The sequence below is a fragment of the Triturus cristatus genome, chromosome 1_2 (assembly GCF_964204655.1).
Source record: "Triturus cristatus chromosome 1_2, aTriCri1.1, whole genome shotgun sequence".
Taxonomy (NCBI): Eukaryota; Metazoa; Chordata; class Amphibia; order Caudata; family Salamandridae; genus Triturus; species Triturus cristatus.
Genome location: NC_140580.1, coordinates 1,106,113,926 through 1,106,134,473, shown reverse-complemented (window position 1 = coordinate 1,106,134,473; position 20,548 = coordinate 1,106,113,926). Strand labels below are relative to the sequence as shown.

General features: G+C 47.3%; 1 protein-coding gene across 4 annotated transcripts in view; it reads left to right on the top strand.

Moving 5' to 3' along the window:
- DENND1A (DENN domain containing 1A) overlaps positions 1-20,548 on the top strand; it is a 1,317,400-nt gene that overhangs the window by 1,200,742 nt on the left and 96,110 nt on the right. The window contains exons 20-21 of one of the 4 annotated variants that reach the window (XM_085613738.1): positions 7,431-7,490; positions 7,661-7,705. The exons of 2 other annotated variants lie outside the window; for them this stretch is intronic. In XM_085613738.1, coding sequence (XP_085469864.1) covers positions 7,431-7,490; positions 7,661-7,705 — 105 coding nt within the window. The remainder of the gene's footprint in view (positions 1-7,430; positions 7,491-7,660; positions 7,706-20,548) is intronic. One more of the 4 variants, XM_085613739.1, reaches the window with a different exon arrangement.

Below are 20,548 nucleotides of genomic sequence, written 5' to 3'. Positions count from 1 at the left end.
CCAGGAAAGGAACGTTTTTTGGTATGATGTGCCACGTTTGTAGTGGTATTAGTTATTTTGACATTATAACACATAGTAATAGAGCAAAGTTTTCACCTGATTATTGCTATTTTAGATCTTGGACACAGTTTCAGAAACTGAAAAGTGACCAGTTTAGAACTGAAGGGTGCGTGACCCTGCACATCAACATATGGGCGGCTTTTTGTGAAGTTTGATCTGTGTGGCCTAAAACAACTTTTGGCCTGTATGTTGAGCTAGGGTGTGTGTGTGTGTCTCTCAGGCGGTGGGGAAATGTGACAGTGTGTGTGTGAATGTTTAACGGTGTTTGTGTAGAAGTCCTTGATGAGATGCTCTAATGGTGTGTGTGGGTGTTTATCACAAAAGAGCTGCTCCTAGTGTGATAACCCAAACGAGTTACAAGAACGTCGTGAGTGTGGGCATCTCACAAAAAGTTACGGACTGGTCTCACACACCACCTGGTGTCATGCTTCATCATTGACCAGTCCTCGCCCTCCAAAACCTTCGTTTGATGGAGGGCGGGCATACACTTGACGACAAGGATGCACTTCTAAGTGACTAAGGGGGGGCCCGTGGATATGTGAGTGGGGTTAAAAATCATTATAGTAGTCAGAGGCGTTTTTAATGTGAAATGAAAACTATATGATATTAAAATGTGAATGTGACGGTAATTGGGGTGGTTATTGTCCCCTACCGTCTAGTGGATGGTCGACATGTTTCTGCCCAAGTGGCCCAATTGGGTCCATGGCATTCATCAAGACCTAGAGATGAGAAAAAGGGCTCCGTTCTTACCAAATGTTGGTATGATTTTACCACTTTGTGAGTGTGGCGTTGGTCACACTTCACCGTATTATAACTGCTTCCAAAGTTGAAGCCCTAGTTAAATGGACAATATGTCCCATGGGGGAAGGGGCGGATGGAGTCCACAGTTTTTGTCTCCTTGTGACATCTGATGGATGCGTCCCGAAACCTATACGTCCGCTCCCGGTCCTCCCGAATGTTCCTGATGGTGTGCCTGTGTTTCTTTATTACAGGTGTGTGGGCCTACGCTGATGGATGTGTATGACAGTGCGCCTGTGTGTTGTTCTGGTGAATGTTTGGCAGCCCTTTAATGGTAGTTTGGGTGGTGGGTGTGTCTGATGCAGTGGCGTAGCTAGCCCTTTGCCTGTCTGTGTGGGTCCCTACATTGGTGGGGGGTACTGGTGATTGCCGCCCGAGGCGGGACGTAAGAGCGGGGGGAGGCAGCCACCCCCGCCCCCCTCCCCCACTGGTCTGATGGCGGATGTTTGGACATTTGATGAAGGGTGGGCGGGTGGTACTCTGGTAATGGTTGCCTGGATGTTTGATGGAGGGTGTGTGATAATCTGATGGGTGCTTATGTTGGGTTTGTGAGCATCTGGTAGTGTATGTTGTTTTTGATTCTGTGCATAGGTGTCTGTACGTGTGTGTTTGTGACCATGTGCATGATTGTTACATTATATATGTGGGTTCGCGAGTTAGCAAGAGTCTCCTCCAGAATTGGCAAACACGGCAGAGCACTAAAAATACAATATGAATTTTATATACTTTTTGAAACAATGTCGATTTTCTGAACACTTTTTATTTATTTTTATTTTCATTAATATTTTAAAATGTCAGCAAACATCTGGAAGCATAAGCAATAATGAGATAAACTAGAAGTATACATTTTCCTCCCTTGCCTACCACAGTGGAAGGTTGCATTTGTTCTTCTGTCCAAACATGGGATTTTTGTATGTTCCCTCTAAGGGCATCACTGTTAACAGAACACTGCAGGACTAGCGTCAAACATCTCTGAGCTTTGCTATTTTCATTGTTTTATTGGCAGTAAGTTTATGAAAGCTGAGTAAAAGATGATCTGTTGAAATGCAATTAATTACTTAATTGTTTTGCCCCTCTAGCATAACAAACATCCTTTTTCAAACAGGCAGAGGTTTATTGAAAACTGCAGGTGAAATACTGAGCTATGCTGTTTGAGCTTTGTGAAAAGAAGAGGAAAGTATTTAACTATTTCACTAAGATTACGGGCTATTAAAAGTCAACAATTAGTGAAGTTACTACTCACAAAGTAGAGCTAACATTGGGCCTTAATTGCATGTAGACAGCGCATCTTTTTCGCACCTTTCACAAACTTACTGCCAATAAAACAATGATGAATTAAAGAGCTCAATAGATGTTTCCATGCATTCCAATATGGATTTTGACTCTAAACCCTATCTACTAACCTTGATAGAAAGAGATTGGCATAAACAGATATCGTCTCCAGGGCCGGATTGGGAACCAAAACCGACCCTGGCAAAGTGCTCGGCCGGCCCCCCTGGGGGTGCCGTCAAGCTCTTTGCCAGGGCCGGTTTTCGGCCGATTTTGTTACAGGGACGAAACGGCCCTGTAACAAAACCGGCCTCCAGGGGCCCAAAACCGGCCCCCACCCGTGCGGCGCACCGGGGGATTGCCCGGTGCCCGCTACGGCCAGTCCGGCCCTGATCGGCTCCTCAAAGACAGTGTCAAGTTGGGGAGAAAAGTTCTTTTCTCCAAACCTTTCTGACTCTGCAGTTGTGTGCACTGAAAAGCAGCACACACACAAAGTGGTAAAGTGTTAACTTAGTCAAAGGATCGAATTTTGTGCTGGCCAGGATACTCTTCCAATGTAAAGACCTACGTTTCTTCTGTATTCATTTTATTTGCAAAGAATGTATCCTTCTACACCGCATACATACGTTGTCTACCAAAGTAACAGAAGACAATAGCCCCCCTCTGTGCCATACCTATGACAGTACATACAAGTTTTCATCCTTGGTGTGCCCCACCCTCTTGCAGCAAGCATAGCATGTTCCATTTTAATTATACAGCCAAAGCCCATCCGTAGTGGCATTCCATGGCTGCCATATTTATTCCCATTTTTTCGGGCATCCTCTTCTAAGAATAGACATGTTTCTCCATCATTGAAGACCAGTTCCTTTTCCACTGTTCAAAGGCCGGAGGGATGTGTTGGGTCTCATCCTCGGAGCCCATTTCTTCTGGCCACCATGGTAAAACCCTAAGCTGGGCATCACACGAACACTCTTGCACAATGGTGCAAGAGAATGTGCATAGATGGAGGGCACAATGTGCATAGATGGAGGGCACAACAGCACCGTATCTTTGTAGGTAGCATGCTGGTGGGCTCTCTCCTTTTCACGCAGTGCAGCACAACACAGCAACTTTGGTTACTGCATCTCGTAGTAACTTAACCTGTTCCTTTGTTTCTCCAGGCCAAGCACTCGTCACAAACAATGCCTACCATCATGGATGGCAATGTGACTCCTACACCTAGAAGTCCTCTTTGTCATAAGTAACATTTACCATACATTGATTTGCACACTTGTATGACTCTTTGTTTCTGTATAGTATGTTTGTGATGCAAAGAGCTCTGACAGTTTACAGTGGGATGAGTAGTGCTTTCAGTAAGTGTGAGAGAGGGGGTAAGGAGAGACAAGGGGCACCATTGAAGGGTGGTTGTGAGGGAATCCATGAATTAAGAGGTCACGGGGAAGGACGAGGCTCAAACTGAGATTATCGTACAAGGTGCCACCAACGCTGAGGGGGGCCCTGGCAAGTGGGGAAGGCAGAGTGAGGAGAAAAGAGGGTAGAGGAGGGGACGCTTGTGATATACCGATAACGGGAAAGTGTGTGAAAGATCCACAATGCAATGAGAGAGAATACAGAGAGGGTAAAAACAAAAGCTGAAAAACACACCTGCAAGTTTTTTCGAGCTCATTCACAAAATGTTCTTTGGACCAGAAAGTGTGTTTAACCTGGAGACCTGTGAAGAGCAGCAGGTCTTCGCTGAACGCACTGTCTTCTCGTGTTCTAATACTTGTCGTGTCCCATTAGGGCTTTCTTTAGTGTTGCGATCTCTACTGGACACATGGACGTCATTTAGGGATTGCTAGATATAGAAGCAGCGTCTACTCCTGACTTGACCCTTGGTACCTTTGGCACTGCCCATGAGCCCCCTAGTAAATGGTAAACAGGGTCCGAATGAGCACTGCTCCCTTTCTGGAGCTCCCGCAGAGACACTGGACACCAAGCGTTATATTCCATAAAATAAATCACTTCAGACGTGCAATGCACATTTTTCTGAATAAATACAAAAAATGCTCCTCTGATGCAATGTATACAGGTTTCTCAATAAAAGGTAACGCTTTGATTTGAAACACAAGCCGTACATCCTGTGTTTTAAATATTCAGGTAGAGAGCTAATATATTAATTTAGGCTTCTACACTGGCTTTTACCATATATCATTAAAGTTTTGTTGTTTATATCTTGTCTTTGTTGGGATAATACTGTTTTGGTGTGAAAAAACAGAAACCTGTTTAAACAACTTGATTTCATTTTTAACTATGTCGTTAGCCAAGACCTTTAGATTTAGCTAAAATTATATGTATAACATACCAAGTTTGAGTCTGCTCTCTTCTTTCATTGGTATGTCTTTCAAATGTTTTTCTCTGCTCACTACAAAATGCAGCGGGGGGCAGTGGGTCAACCTGCTTCAGTCATTGGCTAACTTTGTTGTGAGTGATAGCCTTCTGCACTTTCACAAGGAACACAGCCACACTAAATAGTTCATTTAGGTGCCATGGACTGATATAGCAATGCATGCTTTATGGGATAATACTTTTGTGTTTTGCCAGGTTTTTTTTTACATTGATTATAGCCCAGGAGCAACCCCCAGCAATAAAGTTTTGCAAAAACCACGATCAAACGAAACAAGCATTGACAAAGCCAAAAGGCTGTCTGCGAATGCCATACCTGTTGGATTTGCCAAGGTTTGTTTATTATTGTGACTACATGAAAATTATGTATTTGAACAAAACCTTTACTCTGGGTGTCGCACGAGTGGTAGTGCATTACTAGTGATTATAAATTTAAACGTATTAACAATGATCCATCATATTTTAAGCCAGTAGCAAAGTTCATAATTGATCAATTGTGTTGTTTATGAATTAATAGAGCTGTTCATAACCACTATTGCTTTTGAAATCTCTTTTCGTGCACCTCTGTGTGATTTAACACCACATTCTATCTTTGAGGATTAAACTAGGGGAACCATTAAATCTGGGCAGTTTGTGGAATCATTTTTTTCACTTTCCATTGGTGTGTGTTTTTGTGGGACTATATCCTCCTCTTTGAAGGAGTACAGAAGTTTTCACACAATTAAAAGAGAAATGAGTACTAATTCTCTGCTATATTAAGACAGTACCCTCCTTATAACATAGGTGATTTCTTAAATAAACTGTTCTCTGTGTTAGTAAATGTTGTATTATATATTAATTGTTTACTTATTATGGGTTCTTTGCTTCAGCAGAGCCACATATTGTGATGTGATCAGGCTTAAGGCCATATTACTGTACTTTCTGGGATAATTCTTGGTTATGGGTCATATGATGCCACTTTCGATATTTGAAAAGGTAATTAGGCTGTCTGTATAAGGCCTGCTGAAGGTGGAGCCAGCGTAATGTACGCTATAAGGGAAGATGTCCACGGGACATCAGTCAACATCAGTTGGCCATTGGTTGCTATGACTCAACTCGGGGAGACCTGCATTTTTATTCCGATGCTAAGTTTGTCAAGCACCAATTCTCCTGGATCATCTTCAACTGCCACCTTTATTCATTCACCCAGATGAAGAAAAGTTTATTTTCCAAGGAGGAAACCATTTATTCTCCTTTGGAGCCACTGGCAAGAAATCCAATCCAATCCAAAGACCTTAGAGCACCAGAATGGAGTCTGGCTGTGTCCAGTTGAGTCATATCCGTTAACGCCATGTAAAGGCACTGAGGTCAAAGTATGTGTGTGTGAGTGATGTCATTAGTGATGGCATTCTTGTGCATGGACATCAACGGTAGGGCAGCTCACTAACCAATGTGAAAAGGTGAGAAAATTAATTATATAAGGTAAGGAAACGAGGCACTTGGGAGATAAAAGTGCACTGTACAAAGATTCTCACATCAAGACCACGAACAAAGCCACTGTCTCCGTTTTGTGTTCTTGTTTATTTGGGCCTCAAATCTGTGGGTGCGTCAGATTCTCAAAATATGTGAATAATGCCCAATGTAAGTTCATTTACGCCCGGATTTCCACACTTAACAGCAACCAATATTGTGACTCAGCATGTATTTCCAACTAAATGTGAGAGTTGTAATCAAGCCCTGAATATTTGTTTTTATATTGGTTTATTTATTGAACTTCAAAGAGGACAGGAGAATGTTCATGGAAAACAAGTTTTTTGTTAAAATCAGGTCGCAGAAATAGCCAAAATACAAAAATGGCTTATGAAGTCTGCAGCCTGCAGCGGTTGAAAAGGATAGATCCGCTTTCTCACGGTTGCAGTGTGGATTCCAGCACAGTTGCCTTGATAGTGTAAATACTGTTTTTATAGATCTCTTCTCTAACCCATTTCACAAATTGACATTTCATAATGCAAAAACACTTTTACTGTTTTATCTTCCATGAAACCTTAATGGGTACACATTGTTGCAATAACAGACAAATCTTAGAAAATATAATGTTGAGAATTGCAAGTTATTAATTTACTTTTGTTACAGTCCAGACTCCGCCCACTGAAAGAGATTGATAAATTTCCACATTGACTATTCTGAATACAGAACAATATACATAATACCTCCTATTTTCAAATATATTCAACAAAAGCAATTGTCCCTCGTTTCACTTTTTCTCAAGCCGTTCATAGTGCTCAGGATTAATTTCACTGGTATTGCACATTCTGTGCACAATATTTCTATATCCTTACACCGTGATGCTGATAGTGATATGGAATTAATCTTAAACTTCAGATTTCTGGTGCATTTCAATGACGTTCTCTTTCAATTTGTTCTTGTGTGTGATCAATGTTTAATAATCCACTGTTTGATCCAGAGTTTGCATTGAGGGGCCAAGAAGGTGCTTCTTTGCAAGATAGTCAGGCTAAAAACGCCGGCAATATAATTGAGAACTATTGAAATGTTATTGATTGTAAATTTATTTGAAGCGATTGTCCTCTAAAAATGTATGACTCCAGCCTTACTGGATCCATGTTGAGCTCCTTAATCTAATTTTCTTTGTGCTCTGATGCTGTGTGGACATTTGTCTGTTCCTTTTCTGAAACCACATCTCCTGTCTGAGTGAATGAGTGAGCGTGGAGAGTGAGTGCTCTTTAAACATCCTAACAATGAATGACAAAGCCATTCCAACTCTTTAAAAAAAAGAAATGGCCTACGTTGTACCCACTGGAGGTGTTATTAATATTTATATGAATGTCTAATTGTGACATCAGAGTGACAAATTAGCCTAAATAGTAAATTTTGCACCCACATTGGTTTGTACTGATGTCTCAGTTTCCACTTCAATGCAGCAAGAAAAAGTACCCCCGGCGCGACCGCCTGCTCCAAAGCTCCAGCGCTCGGCCACGCCCGTGAGTATGGCGGTTTGACAGTGCTGCCGCAACCTAACACTGCCTGAGTTGCTGCCTTAGTGCTACTAAAACCTGACACTGCAGTTTTGAACTGTCCAATCTTATGAATGCGAAACCTCAAAATCACGCTTCTAAATTTTCCCTTTATCTCTATTTGGTTCTTGCCCTAGAACTTTGATAGTTTTCCTGTTTTCTTCCATTCGGTTATTCTCAAGGTACTGGCATGCAACACTGTCGTGTGGCCTTCTGTCTTCTGTTTCTTAACACAACTGTAGATTGCAAGGACAGTTTGTGCTTCAAGTTCTGCTTGTACCACTAATATTTGAATATGAATTGAGGGTCTGCAATAAATATTCAATACTCGGCGTATGACAGCAGCCTTACTCGACGACACCATTTTTTTGTTGCAAAAATATTCAGATGTTTTCATCTTAATACAACTTAATAGTGGTGTTCAACACAACATAATTCTCTTTTGAGTGTTGCTGTTCAGCTGAAATATGTATTCAACAGGCCTCAAGACACCAAGATCATTTGCACCTAGGTCCCTATTTTTTTTAACTTATTTATTGCTTTTTTTTTTATAGAACCTTCACTTTACATGACCATCCCTTCTGGCTCCCATCACACACTACGAGGTGGGCTGGAGGGTGAGAAAGGCACGAGAACATACTGAATCAGGTTTGCTGTGGGTGCCCATGTAGTGCAACGGGTAGCGCTGATTACATGAGTGCTAATGGTTGTGCACCAAACATTGACAAGAGCACATAACTAAATAGCAGCACATTGGGTTGTGTCACTCCTTGGTAATTCATGCAAAGGGTGCCTTCCTATTGGGCTGGCACGGTCCAAACACCTGAGGACCCCACCTAAAGCCACATGAACTAAAGTCATGGTAAGTAATGCGACTGACTGCATGGAATCCTAGCCCCGGAACAAAGTAGATGCAAGCAGTGGTCAAAAAGGAAGGGATGAAATATTTCTCCATGCAATACATGCAATTTCCGTAAAAGGTATATATTATGTGATTGAGAAGGAGAATTGTACTGGCAAATGCCACGTATTCCTGGGTAATTCCAAGCTACCTATGTATAGTCCATCCTGATGTGTGGGCATCTGACACACCTGCAGCCTCTTACAGCAGCCCCAATACACGCCACCCTGCCAGCGGGTAATAAACATACCGGATGAATCGAAAATGCTTGAGTCTGTGCTTACTATTCTGGGGCACTTCTCGTATTTGGGCACAACAAAGGGTCCATCGGACATCTGTCAGTTTCCTCCCCAAGTCTACATCTCAGAAGCTCTGGACCCACTTGTTCCCACCCTCATCTGGAGAACAACGCTCTCTATATTCTGGCCATGATATGCTGTGAGTCTCTGCTCTTTAGCTGAAAAGAGGGGGTGTCAGCGGCAGATCTCCGCTAAGGAGCAGGAGCGTTGCCCACAGGAAAATAAAATGATGACAGCACCATGCTATTATTTTATTTTTCTTTACTGGCTCTGTAGGGGCGGGGCAGGGCAGGGCTGGGCTGCCCACAGAGCAGGGGAAGGACTAGTGGGCACTTTATAAGTGCGCATGACGGTTTTGCCTGCCGTTTTAGGCTGCACAAACAGTCATGCGCACTTAGCATGTTCTCCACCTGGCTGTATTGCACAGCCTGGGAGGAGAACATGCCCAGGCTCCCAGTCCCTGTCTGAGCACCGAACCATCACGCTCGGACCAATCACAATGCTTCTGTCATGCTGGTGACAGCAGTGTTGTGATTGGCTAGGGGAGTCTGATTCCTGCATTGACTGAAGAGGACGGAGGAGAAGCGGCGGCCGGCAGGTAAGTCAATTTTTCTTTTTTTCTTAATCCACAACCCCTGCTCCCCCCCACCTCACCACTACTGCCCTAGAGCAACTGCTACTGGGCATCAAGCGGGAAATGTGTGACGCAAGCCCACAATGGAGTCTGTAGCACAGGAACTCTTCTAAGGGTCACATCAACCCCTCTTCTCCCCTGAAATGTTCCAGGCTTTTGAATATGCCTGTCAGGAATCCCCTCCCGCACATGGATTCCCTCCCACGATGCCACTTCCGTGAACCTGGTGCGCTTGGAGGAGAGCGGACTACAACTCCCAGAATTCCCTCCGGCAACAATTGCCTTTTGCCACTCAAGAGTTCTGGTTACATAACACCAAGGGAAACGCCTAGTTTTCATGTTATGCAACTCAAGAGTTCTGGTTGCATAACACCAAGGGGAACGCCTAGTTTTCATGTTATGCAACTCAAGAGTTCTGGTTACATAACACCAAGGGTAACGCCTAGTTTTCCTGTTATGCAACTCAAAAGTCATGGTTATACAATGCCGAGAGTACTACTTAAGGAAAAGATCACTGGGACTCGGCGTCGGATATTCTTATCTTTGCCGGAGTACCTGGTTGAGGTACACGGACCCGTTGGTGAGTTGAGCGGCGGAAGGAACATTCTAAGGAGCGGAGGAGAGGTGCTGGCGTGTGCTTCCTACCCGTGTCCTGTCCCGTTCTGAGAGCCGTATTCAACGTCATTGGGCACAAGTCCCGTTGGTAGAGCCGAAGCTCCCAACGGCCTGACAATTTGGAGAAAACGAGGTTGGTGCGAGCCGAAGCTCCCAACCCTCGTTCCTTGGGTAAACACACGCTTAGAGCTAAGACGCTATCCAGGAGGTGTTTCCGCGTCTTAGCCATCGACACTCGTAGGAGAACTGGGATAGGGAGAGCGGCTGCTCCCATCCATTCTCTGCGCCACCTTGGGTATCATCACTTAAACCCGGATACAAGAGATGCACACTAGGAGGTGTTCCCAGCGTCTTTGTGTTGTGGCAGCACTCTGGGGGATACTGGTAGAGCGGCTGTTCCCAGGTGGTAGAGAGCCCGGCCGGGTGACTCCCACGTGCCCCCCGTAGATTCCACAACCTTGGAACTACCCTTCACAGCGGTCGAGTGGCATTGTCGGCCACTGCTTAGCACTGTGCCCTCCGTTGGAGCATACCGGGTCCGGTGTGCATGCGGAGGACGGTTAGACGAGCTGTGAATGGGTATCGTACTTTAACTGGTGATTCCAGTACCGGTATTCTTTGTTGTCTGTAGTTGTTTATCTGTTTATTAAATCATCCTTAAACCTCCATTTCTCTGGTCCGTCGTCTGTTTGTCCCAACCCCGAGAAAGCCAGGACGTTACATAATATCCGACCTCTTCCATAACTATCTCCTGGTTGGGCGAACGACATGGCCACGATTGAGGATGTGTTGGCCGTCTTAGCCGCGATGCAAATCGAGCTCACCGCTTCCAGACAGGAAACAGCAGACGTTAAGGCTAGAATGGACGCTCGGCAGAACGATCCGCTACAGGCAGGTGCCTCTCACACGGCCACGGCTCCTGCGGTTGTGGTAGAGATGCCCGTAGCCATTCCTTTGGCAACACCAGAGAGGTACAGCGGAGACCCCAACACAGTGCAGGTATTCCTCACTCAAGTAGCACTGCATCTGTCCTGCAAACCAAAGGCCTTTCCTACCAGCCAAGCCAGAGTGGCCTTTCTGATCTCGTATCTTGCTGGGAACGCGGCGCAATGGGCAGTCCCACTGGTGAGCAGGGACGACCCTATCCTATGTGATTGGGGAGCCTTCCGTGAGGAATTCTTGAAGGTGTTTGATCGAAGGGCGGACTCGTATACTGCCGATCGAGAGATGTTGGAGCTGAGGCAAGGCAACAATGATCTGGTGCAGTACCTTAATGCTTTTCGAAGGTTAGTGGCTGAAACCAAGTGGCCCATAGCCAAACAAACCGCGCTGTTTCACCAGGGCTTGAGCGAAGAGCTCAAAGATGTGGTAGCACAAATCGACCCCCAACCCAAGACATGTGAAGGCTTGATCAACCTGGTGCTACGGCTGGACCATAGATTGAACGAAAGAAAGGGCGATCACAAGAGGAAAGGGAAAGCGCTGCCATCGTATGTTTCGATGGGTGGCCCTGAGACCAACTCCTCCCCCAGGACGGAACCCATGGACATAGGAGCTATAAGGGCGAGCCTTACAGCCACTGAAAAAGAATCACGCCGCAAGCAAGGCCTTTGCCTTTACTGCGGGAAAAAGGGGCACTATGTACGCGAGTGTCCAGCCAAGCCAAAAACCTCACGATACCGAGCGAACAAAACGGTGACAGCAGTGGTGGACGCACCGGCGGAAAACTGAGGGAGTCCGGGTCTAGGGAAGGGGCATCTTGGAGTCACACCCACATCCCTTCCATGTTGAGCCCGAATCAAAAAGGGCGAAGACATTTGTTTATTACCTTACACGTAGGAGTGCAGGACCAGTGGATACCTGTGGTAGCCATGATTGATTCAGGAGCCACGGGCATGTTCATGGACTACAATGAAGCACGGAGACTGGGTCTCACTCTCCTTCCCAAACAGATACCAGAGGAGGTGTATGCAGTGGATGGGAGAAGTCTGGTGACCGGACCTATCGGACAGCACACAGGAGAAATACCGGTGAGGTTCGGAAAACTGCCTAACGAACGTATCGATTTTAGCATAATCAGAGCCCCGCAGTACGGGGTCATATTGGGTCTACCCTGGCTCCAAAAACATAACCCAACGGTGGATTGGCCTACGCATCACATTGAGATGACTTCCCCGTTTTGTGAACAATGGTGCGGCATGCAGCAGGACCCCCACGAAGGTGAGGTAGGCGAAGGTCACACGGTCGCCACGGCAGCAGAAAAGGACGTAAAGCTGCCCAGAGTGTATCACAGTTTCGGGGACGTCTTCGATGAAATCCGAGCGGAGGTGCTCCCTCCACATAGACCATTCGACTGCCAAATCGACCTGGTTCCGGGGGCTAGCGTTCCCAGCGGCAGACTGTATGCGCTCACAGAACCCGAAAACGTACATCTACGGGGATATTTGGATAAGTTACTAGGGCTGGGGTTCATCAGGCCGTCGAAATCCCCTGCCGCATCGCCTCTCTTTTTCATTCCGAAAGCGAATGGCGAATTGAGGGCCTGCGTGGACTTTAGGGCCTTGAACGCGATAACCATAAAAAACCGGTACCCCCTGCCTCTCATAAGCGTTCTCCTGGAACAGGTAAAAAAGGCCCAAATATACACAAAGCTTGATCTCAAGGGGGCATACCATCTTGTGCGCATGAGGGACGGCGACGAATGGAAAACCGCCTTTAAGACCAGGTTCAGGCTCTTTGAGTACCTCGTCATGCCGTTCGGACTATGCAATGCCCCTGCCGCCTTCCAATACTTCCTCAATGAGGTGTTCCGGGAGGTATTGGATATCTACGTGGTTGTTTACATAGACGACATACTCATCTACTCCAACTCAGAGGAAGAACACGTACAGCACGTATCCGCGGTTCTCAAAAAACTGAGGGAAAACATGCTATACTGCAAACTCAGCAAATGTGACTTCCACGTCACAACAGTGGAATTCCTTGGGGTGATGCTGAGCCCCAACGGACAGGAGATGGCGGAACGCAAGATCAGAGCAGTGGAGGAGTGGCCGGTGCCCCGAGGAGTAAAGGAAGTCCAGAGCTTCATAGGCTTCACCAACTTTTATAGGCGTTTTATTGAGGGGTTTTCTGGCTTGGTTGCCCCGATCACGCAACTACTAAGGAAGTCTCAGGAGTTCGTGTGGGGACCGGAAGCACAAAAAGCATTTGTGGCCCTCAAGAAGGCCTTCAGCACCGCCCCGGTGCTAGCTCACTCGAATCCGGAATTACCCTATGTGGTAGAAGCGGACGCCTCTGATGTGGCGCTGGGTGCCATTCTATCTCAGAGGAATGAGGTGTCGGGTTTGCTCCATCCTGTGGCGTACATGTCTCGTAAATTGAACGACGCGGAACGCAATTACCATATTGCGGAGAAGGAACTACTCGCAATAAAGGACGCATTTGCTGAGTGGAGGCATTTGTTAATGGGGGCCAGACACGTGGTTACAGTGTATACGGACCACAGAAACCTCCAGTTTCTGACGGCGGCGCGGCATTTGTCTCCTCGTCAAATGAGGTGGATGATCTTTTTCTCCGGTTTCAATTTCCACATCACATACCGACCCGGTACGGAGAACAGGAAAGCGGACGCGCTTTCGAGGCAATCGAATAGCAGGGATCCGCAGCCGGTTGCCGAACATTCCATCATCCCTCCAGGAGTTGTGATAGGGGTGATTCAACCACAGACGTTCCTCAGGGGGGTCCAGAAGGGGACCCATACCTTCATGTGGCAGAGGTGGCTTCGCAGTCACAAGGAGTGGCAGATGAAGGACGGGATTCCGGTGAAAGGACGATGTATGTTGTTACCCACGCCTAGGCTTCGAAAACAGGCCTTCACCTGGTGTCACGTGTCTCCCTGTGCCGGCCATCTGGGTGTCGAAAAGATGGTAGCGAGCCTAGGACGGCAGTTCTGGTGGCCTGCCATGAGAACAGACGTCCGGAATTGGTGTTCATCATGTACCGTTTGCGCATCCATGAAATCGGACCACAGAAGATCGCAAGGACTCCTCCAACCCCTTCCTACACCGACCAAGCCCTGGGAAAACATATCCTTAGACTTCATTGTCGGGCTACCAAAGGATCAAGGAAAGACGGCCATACTGGTGGTGGTGGACTATCTCACGAAGATGGGGCACTTCCTCGCTTGCAAACAGGTACCTTCGGCAGGAGAGCTGGCGTCGTTGTTATTGAAGAATGTAGTGAGACTACATGGCCTACCCAACGTGATCGTGTCGGACAGGGGGTCTCAGTTCACGTCGCACTTCTGGAAAACTTGGTGTTCGGCGTTACACGTCAAGTCTGCCATGTCCACGAGTTATCACCCGCAGACAGACGGCCAGACGGAGCGCCTGAACCAGTCGCTCAAACAATATCTACGTTGTTTTGTAGAGCAAGGGAAGGATGAGTGGGTGGACCTACTTTGGATCGCGGAAATCGCGTACAACAACGCCACACATTGTTCCACCAAGGCTTCCCCTTTTTATAGTAACTACGGCCATCATCCCCGGTTCTTGCCGTTTCTGCACCCGGTCAGGGAAGACAGATTGCCGACAACAGCCAAGAGGGTGGCCCGCATCAAGGAGGCCTTGATGAGTTCTCGAGTTGCCCTGGAGGGGGCTAAGGCCACATATAAAGCCTTTTCTGATAGGAGGAGAAGGCCTGGACCGGTCTACAAACCTGGAGATTAAGTCTGGGTCTCTACACGGCACATGAGATTCAAGAAAAGTAGCGTGTTCCATCCCCGCTTCATGGGCCCATATAGGATCCTTCGATGCATCAGCCCGGTGAATGCGAAAGTGTGCCTGCCCCAGTCCCTGCGGATCCATCCCGTGTTCCACGTTTCCCTCTTGAAACCCGCGAACGCGGTGAGGCCTCGTACGCCGGTGTCGGTGACTGTGGATTCGGATGTGGAGTACGAGGTGGCTGGTATCTTGGATTCCAAGTGGCGCAGGGGCAAACTATGGTATCTGGTGCCATGGAAGGGGTACGGACCCGAGGAGCAGTCATGGGAACCTGCGGCGGGGGTTCACGCTCCTCGTCTGGTATCGTCGTTCCATCGTCGATATCCTTCCTGTGCTGGTCCTGATGGGGGGCGCTGATGGGAGGGGGATGTACTGTCAGGAATCCCCTCCCGCACATGGATTCCCTCCCACGATGCCACTTCCGTGAACCTGGTGCGCTTGGAGGAGAGCGGACTACAACTCCCAGAATTCCCTCCGGCAACAATTGCCTTTTGCCACTCAAGAGTTCTGGTTACATAACACCAAGGGAAACGCCTAGTTTTCATGTTATGCAACTCAAGAGTTCTGGTTGCATAACACCAAGGGGAACGCCTAGTTTTCATGTTATGCAACTCAAGAGTTCTGGTTACATAACACCAAGGGTAACGCCTAGTTTTCCTGTTATGCAACTCAAAAGTCATGGTTATACAATGCCGAGAGTACTACTTAAGGAAAAGATCACTGGGACTCGGCGTCGGATATTCTTATCTTTGCCGGAGTACCTGGTTGAGGTACACGGACCCGTTGGTGAGTTGAGCGGCGGAAGGATCATTCTAAGGAGCGGAGGAGAGGTGCTGGCGTGTGCTTCCTACCCGTGTCCTGTCCCGTTCTGAGAGCCGTATTCAACGTCATTGGGCACAAGTCCCGTTGGTAGAGCCGAAGCTCCCAACGGCCTGACAATTTGGAGAAAACGAGGTTGGTGCGAGCCGAAGCTCCCAACCCTCGTTCCTTGGGTAAACACACGCTTAGAGCTAAGACGCTATCCAGGAGGTGTTTCCGCGTCTTAGCCATCGACACTCGTAGGAGAACTGGGATAGGTAGAGCGGCTGCTCCCATCCATTCTCTGCGCCACCTTGGGTATCATCACTTAAACCCGGATACAAGCGACGCACACTAGGAGGTGTTCCCAGCGTCTTTGTGTTGTGGCAGCACTCTGGGGGATACTGGTAGAGCGGCTGTTCCCAGGTGGTAGAGAGCCCGGCCGGGTGACTCCCACGTGCCCCCCGTAGATTCCACAACCTTGGAACTACCCTTCACAGCGGTCGAGTGGCATTGTCGGCCACTGCTTAGCACTGTGCCCTCCGTTGGAGCATACCGGGTCCGGTGTGCATGCGGAGGACGGTTAGACGAGCTGTGAATGGGTATCGTACTTTAACTGGTGATTCCAGTACCGGTATTCTTTGTTGTCTGTAGTTGTTTATCTGTTTATTAAATCATCCTTAAACCTCCATTTCTCTGGTCCGTCGTCTGTTTGTCCCAACCCCGAGAAAGCCAGGACGTTACAATGCCATTCAGAAGAAGGTCTCCCAGGCAGATTACTCCAGACCATCAAGTTGCAGTTTGGCTTTTAGCCCTGGAGTAAGGGGGATCCAGAGGTTGTTACAAGTTGATATGCAGGGAAAGTTGAGGCGCAGCAGCCCCTGGCTGTCCGCAATGCATCATCGCGCATGAGCTGAGAGGCAGCACTGCCATCACCAAGGGGGTGAGGCCTTCAACCTTTCCACCAAAAAAATGCAGCAAATCCCACCCCCATGACGCTATAAGTGCACAAACTGCATCTGTTCATGGGCGGCTCCGCCGCTAAGGTGGAGGGCTGTCGCCCCATGGCCGTTCAGCACTGTGGAAAAAAAAAAAATGATATTAATAAAAATAATAACGCGAGGTGATTATCAATTTATTTTTCGGTGCTGAGGCAGTTTTGTGGGGCGGGCGGGGCTGGGCAGCACAGGGAGGAGGAGTGGTGGCACTCTCTATGTGCCCATGACTGTTTGGCTGGCCGGCCGGCCGGCCCTACCCTGGATTGCTCTGCTGCCCATGCCAGCCTGGTTAGAGGCTGAGGGACCTGTGGATATTAACAAGAGCCTGTGTGGGGGTGATGGGTATGGTGGCACAGTGGTACAGAAATCCAGGAAGGCTCAACATTTTCATACCAGCTGGTCTCCCAGCAAGAAGGGGCAGGAGCCCGCTCCAAAGGTCAGCCTCTCCTATCAGCTCGTCCATTGCTACCCTGTAGGTGCCCTTGATGTGTCTTAACCCCACTTACAGTTTCCACAAATGATAAGTCTCATACTTGTAGTGGTCATGTCAGAATAAATCCCAGAGGTGTGCGAAATTGTGTTTTCTTATTGTTACATTTATTGAAATTTTAAGAACGTTTTCAGGAAGTGACACTTTGAGTGATGTGCTGCCTAATACACCAACACCTTAAAACCATCAGAACCCCTCACTTCCGGTCTGAAGTACTTGCTGTGCCTCGATGAAGCAATGCCGCGACTGATGCTCAGTGTTCGCACTGGTGGACCAGTTGAAGTCCTTGTACCTTTACCATCTGACCAGCTATTCCCCAGCTGCCTTCCAGTTATTAGCCGTATTTGGAGTAGAACAGTTTTGGTTTTTTATCTGTTGAGTCCTGAGGCCCTCCCATTCACAGTTTGGGGGGCTTCCGGTCAGTTCTCTTCTTTACATCACCTGTTACTCCCTTTAGAATTACGCACACCTTTGACAGGCAGAAAAACCGATATGTTACAGTTAGAACCAAATGTACAATGTACGCCAAGAAGAAGGAATCTTTTTTTTTTTGCGGCTGTTTACTTTGTACTTTTTAAAGTACTCTTGGTACAAGTTTACTTTTCCTATTTGAACACGGGCCACAAAGAACCCTCTAGGTGCAGCTTACTACCAGTGCCAGCAGCGTTGGCAGTGAAGATGGACCCCCTCCCAGCCCTGCGTGCAGCTGCTGAAGCTGGCAGAGCTCTCCGAGATCAGCTTTTATTTGCATGGAGGCGAGGTTTGCTGCTTTCTGGTTCCTTCTTGGCTGCTGGTTCTGAACTGTTGCTGGGTGTTATTTACGCGTGATTTCATGCTGAAATTGAGGTGTTTGAAATGCCCGTCACTTACAGTACAGATTGTTGCCCTTGCATGCTCCAAAAAAGCTCATGCTTTTCTAGTGCATGTTCTGTCGTGTTCATTGTGTGCTGTGATGTGCTTGCTGGTTTTGACTCGTGGTTTCTGTTGGTGTGGAAATGCAAAGATTTGAGTGTTCAGCCATGTTGGCGGAAAGAGTATCTTTTAAATAAACTGTATGCAGTCTAAGGGCCTATTAATCAGAAACAGTTGTACATCTGCCCCGCCAGTCTATATATATTCTCCTACACCCCCCCCTCCCTACCTAGGTTTAGGAGGCATGCTACTGCTTTATGGCAGAATCACAGCCTACATGTTTCTCCTCTCCCTCCACCTGCTGCATTGGGGATGCTGTAGATTGGACCTCTTAAGAAGTGAAACCCAACTCGCTAAGCAGGAATAGTATTCCCAAGGCCCTAAGAGCTGTGTAATCTTACCAAATGTAGACTTGGCAACTGCTGCTGGAATCGGTGGCATAAGTGCACTGCTGAGGAAGAGGTGCATGTCCGTGATCTGAAGTCTGGCCACAGTGCCAGGTGATGACTTCTGGGTCTGATGTCGCATGCACTATTCCCCCGATCCCAGTCCTATAGCAGGTCCCAGAGGGACCTGGCCCACTTAAAGACCCGAGTATATAAGAACCTTTTGTTCAAGTAAATGCATCTAGACCTGCACACACTATGGGGAATATACCAGCCTTGCTTCCCTGCGGAGAATGTAACTCCCACTTCAGTGCTGGAGTGCTACCTGTTGAAAATCTATAATGTCAAAGCTCAGTTAATGAGAAACTGTGCATATGATTACAGTCTGTCATATTGCTTTCTAGGAAATATTTGTATTAAACAGATTTTATTTTAAATTTCTGTTATCGGCTCCCTAGAATGCAGGGCCCTTCCCTGCCGTGCAAAGAATAACATCTAGAACATGAAAAACCAATGTCCTGAGTCACCCTCATATATAACACAAAGAGTAAGTCCACGCGGTAGTTTTTTCACTGTTCTTCTTGGATGCTTTATGCCAAGTCTTGTAAAGATATGCTTCAGTTCTTCATCTCAAGAAACAGATATCCACTGCGCCAACACGTGTTTCGTCTTACGCAATTAACCCAAGACTTCATCAGGGCACAATCAACAGTCTCCATAGAAAAATATATGGATGTTGCCAGACGCCAGGATCTGCAGCGGAGCACTCGCCGACGAATTTCACGTGAATTGCTCAGGACAGAACTCAAGTGTCTGATGATGATTCCCTATTGAAGGAGATGATTTGCGGTACGCCAATACTTTTTACTTGACGGGCTTTTATGAACTTATGGTCGGTACTTTTGACTGTGAAAGAGGATTCCACCTATATATTTTTTTTACGGAGATTGTTGATTGTGCCCTGATGAAGTCTTGGGTTAATTCCGTAAGACGAAACGCGTTTTGACGCAGTGGCTATCTGTTTCTTGCGATGAAGAACTGAAGCATATGTTTACAAGAGTTGGAATAAAGCATCCAAGAAGAACAGTGAAAAAACTACCGTGTGGACTTACTCTTTGCGTTACTATATGAGGGTGACTCAGGACATTGGTTTTTCTTGTACTATATGTGTGTAGACCAGGGTTTACACACATCTAACAACGAGGATGGTCGTTGTTTCAATTTCCTTGGAGCAACTTCATATTTGAGAAGACATAATTGTTGCCTCTTTATAGAGTTACATTGCGCAATCTATACCCTACTACCCCGTCTCCTTGTTTTTTAACATCTAGAACATGTCGAAAAGGCCACAAATGCTGATTTTGGTTACACAGCGCCATGATGACTTCGGGTGAGTTGTAGCACTTTAAAAACCCAGTTGATAAATACATTAATAACTGCTGCTTGCCGAACGGAAAGAGAAAGGTGGGGCTGTGGTAATAAGATATAAAATTATCCCGATCATTGAGAAGGCTAATGACTTAACTTTGGCATCACCCATAATTCGAGGGGGCGGGGGGGGGGGGCGTCCAAAAAGCTCCCCTTGATCATGTTTAGATGCTCTGAGCCCCCGCTTGGCATTGAAATGAGGCGTCCGCGGTGCTCTCTGTATTCACTGCACATTTAACCCTGCCTTTTCGGATTTATCCGACTTGAAATCCGTTGGGGCCACCAGCTTGTTCCCCCTCAAGTCCCCCTAGGACACAGCTCTAAATCCTTCTTAGCGCCTCTCCCCAGACGCCGCCGAGGAGCAGTTGTCTCCCTCCCTCCCCAGGCCTCCATTTTCCCCAAGCAGCGCCAGAGAGGTGAAAGTGTGCGCAGCGCAGTGACAAGGCAGCTTTACACATCACCTCCCGGCGCAGGCTTAATTAAACAGTTGCCTTTCTTCCTCTCCCTGCGTCTCTTGCTCCTTCCCTCCGTCTCTGCGTTTTATCATCTCTAATGAAGCCGGCCCCAGCCTCGTCCTGCTGCTTCCCGCGCCGTCCCCTGTTAGCTGGCACCCAGCCATCCAGCCGCGCTCTGACAGCTCAGCGTCTCTAATTAGCTCTGTTGTTCTTTTCCCCCTCCCATCTTCCGCCACGTTGTGAGTTCAGCCTCAGTTACCACACATTTTAATCCTCCTGCCTCTGCCACAGGTCTGCTTTCTGAGGGGACCTTTGTCCCAGGGAGGGG